Source organism: Phaethon lepturus, unplaced genomic scaffold (genome assembly GCF_000687285.1).
Source record: "Phaethon lepturus isolate BGI_N335 unplaced genomic scaffold, ASM68728v1 scaffold1499, whole genome shotgun sequence".
Classification (NCBI taxonomy): domain Eukaryota; kingdom Metazoa; phylum Chordata; class Aves; order Phaethontiformes; family Phaethontidae; genus Phaethon; species Phaethon lepturus.
The window spans coordinates 29,811-37,304 of NW_010563959.1; the positions used below are offsets into that span (position 1 = coordinate 29,811).

At 40.3% G+C, this 7,494-nt stretch overlaps 1 protein-coding gene across 1 annotated transcript in view; it reads right to left on the reverse strand.

Moving 5' to 3' along the window:
• Nucleotides 1–140: 140 nt before the first annotated feature.
• LOC104626696 (metallophosphoesterase MPPED2-like) overlaps nucleotides 141–7,494 on the reverse strand; it is a 48,449-nt gene continuing 41,095 nt past the window's right edge. The window contains exons 3-5 of the mRNA XM_010294684.1: nucleotides 6,103–6,218; nucleotides 3,359–3,472; nucleotides 141–259 (exon numbers count right to left, since the gene is read on the reverse strand). Coding sequence (XP_010292986.1) covers nucleotides 141–259; nucleotides 3,359–3,472; nucleotides 6,103–6,218 — 349 coding nt within the window. The remainder of the gene's footprint in view (nucleotides 260–3,358; nucleotides 3,473–6,102; nucleotides 6,219–7,494) is intronic.

Consider the following 7,494-nt stretch of genomic DNA (forward strand, 5'->3'; position numbering starts at 1 on the left):
CCCCCCCCCAAAAAGCCCCACTGTTCCCCCAAATTCTCCCCCCCCCCAATTTTGAAATAAACATGTAATAGAATGTAAGTTTTATAATTAGAAAATGGCAGTTTATAGACCTTCCCCAGTTCCAAATGTGCAGTAGTGCTTCATGATCCTTGAGGGGTTGGAAGGTCAAATATAATTGGAGGGTTGGTTGGTTGAAAGCTGACTGTACACGTTGAAGCATTGATGTACGTTGTGTAACCGTCTGTCATAATGCCATAACCTGTGGGAAGAAAGTGTCACACTTACTGCAGTATAAAAAAACGATACCGCCCGTGGGCAGCGGCGCTGAAAGCGTGTGGTGGGATCAATCCTGTGGAATAAAATTAAATTAATCCCTTCAAAATGATACAAGCGCTTGAAAGCTGCCACAAAGGCTCGATTGAGAAAATACGGCGTACTGTCTTTGAAATAAGATGTTTATGTACAAACTTTCTTCCCCCACGGAAAATCCCAGCTTGCAACTGGATACAGCAGAAGCAGAGACAAAACCACATACGTACTTTTTCTCGTTACTTAATTAGCGAGCTGTATTTTGCACGCCTGTAACGTTTGTCAGAAGAAAAACCAATCAGGAGCACAAGATTTAGGAGTAACTTTGGTTTTTGCCTACAGAAAAACCCCTCTCAGGCAATGAACCAAACGCGGTAAGCTCTCCCCATGCTAGCCCTCATCATCCCGTTCCTTATCATCGCACTGCCAAGCTGGCGATCACGCTGGCTTGTGAAACCTCAGAAACTCATTAGCAAGTTAAAAATACACATACATATTTACTTTATATATTTGTACATATAGTTATCTGCCAGGAAAAATCACGACTCAGGAAAGGGATCTCCTGCTATAAACACAACAGGGCACTGGAGGTCAATGGATGGCCCAAAGCTTAAGCAGAAAATTGAGGTGAAGGTTAAAAAGATGACTGCTTTTCATTACGAAGGGGTCTTGATAACGTGTTCTCAAATAAAAAAGCAAGAAGTAGTGAATATTAATCATGGGTTTTTCAGCATGCCAAGGACTTGACTCTGCAGTAACACTGTGTCATCAGTTTCAGGGTGCTGAAGACTGTTCTCAACCTTCTAAACATCGGGCCGGCAATGCTCTTGTCCAGAGGGCAGCTGAGGAACCAGCAGCAATGCTGTTTCTCTGCTGGCCTCTATCTTCTCTCCCTCTTGCCGCACAGGAATAGGACGTAACGGAGGGTTGTGCACTCCAGTAATTTTGGGCAAGTGGGGCAGACTATAGCGACCCATGAACTGAGTCACACCTGAGCCTTGATTCAGCAAATCTGGTGTAAGAAAATGAGTAGCAAAAGTGCAGAGATACTGAGAAGGCAGAAGCTCCCCTCTCACAGACACCCTCTCAAGGATAAGGAGATAGGGGCTCCAGTTCCATCAGTGCAAGAGGTGAGCGGATGCTTTGCCATTGTTCTCAGCTGACATCCACAGAAAGCTAACAAAGAAGCCAGGAAAAAAACTAGGAAGGATTTGGCACTAAATGTAGGGTGTTTTTTTTTAAAAAACAAACAAACAAACAAACAACCAACATCAGAGTTTCATGGAGGAAAAGAACTTCCCATTGCTAACCCACAGGGGAAAAATGTTTTTCTTTTAAACTATTATGATGTAGTACAGATCAACACTGTCTGAAAGCTAAGATAAATACAGCTACCCACAGTGTCTATCAGAAAGAATAATCACTTCAGAATTGCTGCACTGTCCGCCTGTATTACTTTATTTATTTAGACTGGCAATTTTGATTTAGATCATCTCACGGTGCGAAAAACCTTGTTTGCGGTTGTTCTTGCTTATCAATGAGGAAAAAACCTGCATCACCAAAAGTGTGTATAGCCTCTGTTGATTTAATGAAATGTGATGCATGTTCACCTCAGCTGGAGTGAGATGACAACTAATTGCGCTGCAAGATAACGCTCTTAACACTTGGCTATTTCTTTCTGTACTGAAACAAGCCATTCTCACGTCTTCTGCGTAAGTACTAAATGGGATTTTAACTTTTTTGTTAGTATTCTTGTAAGAATGTATTTGAACGTTCACTTTTAATACGTGCTACCACCTTTCCTATGAGGTTTAAACATAAGGTTTAAATGTGGTTCCTCTGCACTCTCATAGTAACGACCTTGTACATTAAAATACCTTCCTCTCCCATTACTCAGCACTATTACAACTACAAATATCATCCAATGTGCCTACAAAGGCTGTAGGCAGTTTACATGCTTTGGCTGGAACTCCTGTTGTATTCACTTGTTATTAATATGCAATGATTAATATTTATACAAAAAGACTGTTATTCACGCCACTATACTTAAGGTCAGTATTTCCATTATAAACTCTTTATTTACAGATACCAGGCATAAAACTCACTGTTTGAAGTCACAAGGGCTTCAGAAAAACCAACACCACTAGTTGAGAAAGCTGTCCTTTTTTTTTATTTTTCTTTTATGAAGTCCTCCAAATCCTTAAGCCTATGGAGAAACCTCCAGGGGGGACAATATAAAGCATTTAATGTGTAATTTTGAGTTCTAGGGTCAGAAAGTCTTACACTCTCTCTCAGGAGGAACTCTTAGTGTTTGTGTCTCAGCCACATGAAAGCTACAAAATTGTATTAAATATTTAAGTATCTCCAAAATGGATTTAATCTCTCAGTCTCTTCCACTGCCACAAACTGAGCTTACTGTTTCTGAAGCTTCACACTCTGCCCAAGCTGGTACTGACAGTGGGGAAGTATGTCTTCTAAATATGAGACTGTTGGAAGGTAACATACACAGTACAAACTGTATTACAGGATGCTTTTAGAAACGTATGGAAAGTGAGTTCTGGCAATCTCTCCTCCTGACGTCTGACTGACGATGCCCTCCTCTCCGCTTTTCCTTATACGCTGAGGGAGGTAAGCTGAGACAGTAAGTTGTCTTCGATTTTCTTTTTTTTTTTTTTTTTTCCCCCTAGCACCTTTCTTGGCTCCTGTGCTTGGAATAATGGGGATAATTTTCATTTTGGCTTGCAAGTGTGGGGAATCTCATCTGTTTCTCTAACCAAATTTGTCAAAATTTGAATTGCTTTTAAATAACCTGTATAGAACAACCTTTGCACAGTGAAAGATGTAGGTGGCTAAATGTAGCACATGTTCCTGAAACAGTCTGTTTTAATTCTGGAATAAATTTATGAAATGCTGTGCATGCAATCGCTCCCCTCAGTTCCCTACCTACTTTACTCCAATATGCCATTATCCATCCTTTGCAATACACCATCAAAACCCACTTCTTCTAAACCAGCCCGAGATCGAAGAGGGGAGTAATGCTGCTCCTTACCTTCATGAATCCCACCAAAGACATGGAGTTTGGGCCTTACTCGCCTCTGCACCGTGTTCAACAGTTCCACACAACCCACTCTCTGCAGCTCCTTTGGAACCCAGTCTCGAAAACCTGAAGGCAAAATGCAATCAATACTATTAATTTTCTCTATTCAGGTAAGGTTTCACGTAGTCTTTCAGGAAGTCATAATTCACAGAAGGTTTATTACATTATCTGTAGTCGTAACCTCTCCATTAAAGCACACAATGGCTTTTAAGAAATGTTTCACTGTCACTTTGTCTTCCTTAAGATTTCCTCCTTCCATCTGCATTAATACTTTTCTGGATGTGATTTGGTTTTTTATACTATAAGTTTAAACTCATCTTCCACCTTGAAACCCCAGGACATTTATTCCCGGCACTGCTGTGGATTTTTCTTCCCTTTCCCCTGGCTCTCACCGCAGTTAGCTTCCAGGCCAGCTAGAAATAAATCTCCAGAAACAAAATACCTCAGGAAGATCAGCTGATCTACGAGCTGTACCTCTGCCACCCCAAAGATTTAAAAGGCAGTCTCCCACCACTTCCAGAGGACCATGGTCTGCAAACGCCTGGCTACCTCGGAGTCCCGGTCACCACCAACAAGCAATGCAGCAGAAGACCTTCCGACAAGCTAGTGCCAATCGACTATGGGGCCGACGGAGAGTACGGGAAGATGCACAGAACCTGACACCAGTTACTACGGAAGTCTGCTGCCTGGACTAGCAAGGGCAAGCAGAACGAGGAGGAGCAGAAGGGAAATCAGGAGCCACATCTAACTGTAGCGCCGTTCTACTGACTTTAAAGTAATTACACCCTGTGCCAAGTTTATCCCAGGTAGTAAAAACATGTTGTGACATGAACTTGACTGAATTTTGGAGAGAACAAAGAGTCCAGTTACAGCTCTACCTCCCTTAATATTTATGTAATTTAAAAGGCAGCATTTTGTCACTATTACCATGCAGGCTAAGACTCCATTTAGGCACAGTGCTAGCACCTAATCTGTGTCTATAGTTAAAATATGGTGCCAACCTTTTGAAATTGGACTTCATTATCTCCATCAAAACCAAAACTTAAGTACTCTTATTCAGTTAAAGCACTCAGTGTCTGCAGCATCACAGTACTTCTATATAAACCCAATTCAGAGCAGACGGATTAGCAGCCCATTTAAAATAGCACCCCTGAAACATTGTAAACACGCTTGTGGGGTTTTTTGCTTCTTTGGGAAAAGAAACAGATGAAAAGAGTGCTATGCAAAGCGTTGGTTTTCAGTATCTGGTGCGCTCCGCTGTCAGTGGATGGTGCATCACTGCTTTATCAGTGCAGCACGCTGGTAGCTCTAGTAAGGTGACAGAGAATTTGCGGATCGCCTTACAACATTCTTTAAGTAGTATTAAAAGAGTAACCAGGATATAAAAGGAGCGGTAAGTACATTCCTGGTGAAAACTTTCTGGACTTTTTTTTTTCCTTGGCTCTGTTTAGATTGCTGACTTTTAACTGAATTGTGATACAAAACACAAGCATGCTAATATTAATTCCTGACTCCACGGTCACGAAGCAGCTCTGTGAGAGCACTGAGCCAGCCCGGTAGCACTTCAATGCTGTTTTATAATGGCACCTTGCAATTCTGGGAAGTTTTTTTTATATTCACTACCATCTCCAAAGTCAGTGACTTCACATGTTCATGTGATGATATGACCCCTTGGATTTCAAGAGCTTACTAAAAGCTTGACAAAATCACAGTCTACTAACAACAACGGGAATGAAGAAGAGACTGACACACTTTCTTATCCTGATAAGCCACATTTATAAAAGGCAGATGCTCAGTTGTAAAACCAACTGAAAAGCTTGCCACACGTCTTAAAGAAAACCGGTAAATAATATGTGAACCTATCTTGTGGATTACAGGACAGGGAAAAAACAGCGGGAATTTTCAAATGGTTTTAGTGTGGGCTTTAATGACTTTAGATATGCCAGAACTGAGCACTTCTGCCTCTACTCAATGATCATCTTTTTGTGTTTTTGAGACCATCAGAACTTAGTTTAAAACTTGTAATTAAAATGAGGATCAGTGAATTACGCTTACAAGGCAAGCAAAATTTAACTAAATGAAAAACTTCAACTACTTAATGAAAAAAACAAATTATGCATTCATAGACTTGTGCTCACCCGTCATTAGTTTCAGTAAGGAACAATTATCTGAGAGCATAATTTTATTCCTTCACAAATTTGCTACAAGCCAATTAATATCTTTAAAACTACTGTTACATATTCTACGTTTACAAGGACATTATCAAAGAGAATATGCAGCTACATGCTCCTGAACTCTTGACTGCATACTCTAAAACTTTAAGGAAACATGCCATGGCAGTGGTAAGATGTTTTAAAAGTTTTAGTCCATCTCTGAAAAATCATATGGGATTGGGAACTGTTTGTCAGAGGAATACTGTTCTTAAATAAAGTGTCAAACTATAATGGCTATGGAATCAGGTATTTGATCTTCCCTAGCTTGATTTTAACAAAAAAATTTAGTTTTTATTAAGAAAACACCTGGAAACTCAATAGATCTGCTAAACCTAATCATCACTTCTTCCAAAAAGGCTTTTTAATTCACAGTTTTGAGTTAGGCTGCTATTACAGTATAGCTTATAAAGCATTATTAATTTTGCTTATTTTGAAAGTAAAATTCTCATGCAAAAAATCACACAGAGCTTTTGGTTGACTTACCAAGGGGAGGTCCATGTGTCATTAGTATATCAATTCCCTCAGGAATAAGGTTCCACTTGTCTAGCAAAGACTGACCTCTGGGTAGGTTAAAGCCCCATCCATTAAACCACGGTGTCCTTTAGGGGGAAATAAGATGAACTGCATCAGTGTAAAATAAAAATCTCTTCCCTTCTCCAATTTTTCTGAATTAAAACAATTTTTGTGCTTCACAGATTATTTACAAACAGCCTTTTTGAATGGGATGCCTCCAAAACAAACTGGTTCAGATACCTACATACAGTAATCTACACATTTGAGTTTAGATTAATATCCTATGCTCTTTTTGTACTTCGAGAATATTCAGCCCTGGGGGCGTTCACTCACTAGAGAGAAAGGGAAAAAAGCTTAAATAACTCAGTCTAACTCTAAAGCTTTTTTTCCCAAGTTTGGGGATGTTAAAACGTAAGAACTCCTTCCTTATGTTACCTACCAAAACAAGCAAAAAATCTCAAGTTTTCTGGAGGCAAGAGCCAGTTTTTCACAGCATAGGGCAGCCAGTGGTAACAGCCCAACAGGAAGGCTGTACGATGCCGCAGTTACCCGCACCATCTGTACTGCAGTACTTCACCACGCTCAACTTGCTCCTTTTAGCACTTTTAGTATCAGAACGTTGCCACCTAACTTGGCTTTGAGGTCCTGAGCCTCCTAGAGGTCTTGATCACGCGATGGTTAGCCTCACAGTGACTTTTTAAAGAGATCTTATCACCTAAAATTCATTTAGTATTTCTTAAAGAAAACAGAGATCCTCAGTCTCCACCACCACAGCACGGCGTTGTTCGCATACATTGGTTTATCCATCAACCCAGGCATGTAGTTAATGAAAAGCAGACCTTCCAGGAATACTTTTTCAGTGTGCAACAGCCAAATTGAATCACTTTGATGCAGGTATATTATAACAAAGCCTTTTCTTATCAGGTACACAGAGCAATTGTTCTGAAGAGATACTATAATATTCACACCTGTTACTAAAAACTTTTTATACAGCTGCCTAGTATTGTACCAATTTTAAGAGTTTCCATGCATGTGTGTGTTTCCTAGAGCTCAGGCTCTAGGTTTAGACTGGGTTGCTTCATTTTCTGGGTAGGATACTCCTGTGCTAGCCCTAGGCATGTGGAGGCACCTTCCTGAGAGTTCAAGCTACTCCCGTGGTCTTCTGTGTATTGCAGTTCTGAAAATAGAAATTAAAAATCGGGGGAAAGAAGCTAACCACAAACAAAGCTTAAAAAAAAGCGTACCTGTTAAAAAGAGAGCTCAAGAGCCCTACATGATTTCATTATATAATCTGCCTCTGGCACCCTCTAAATCATACGTTTTTCCAGCCTCACATACGCATTTAAGTGGAAATTTCCTGCT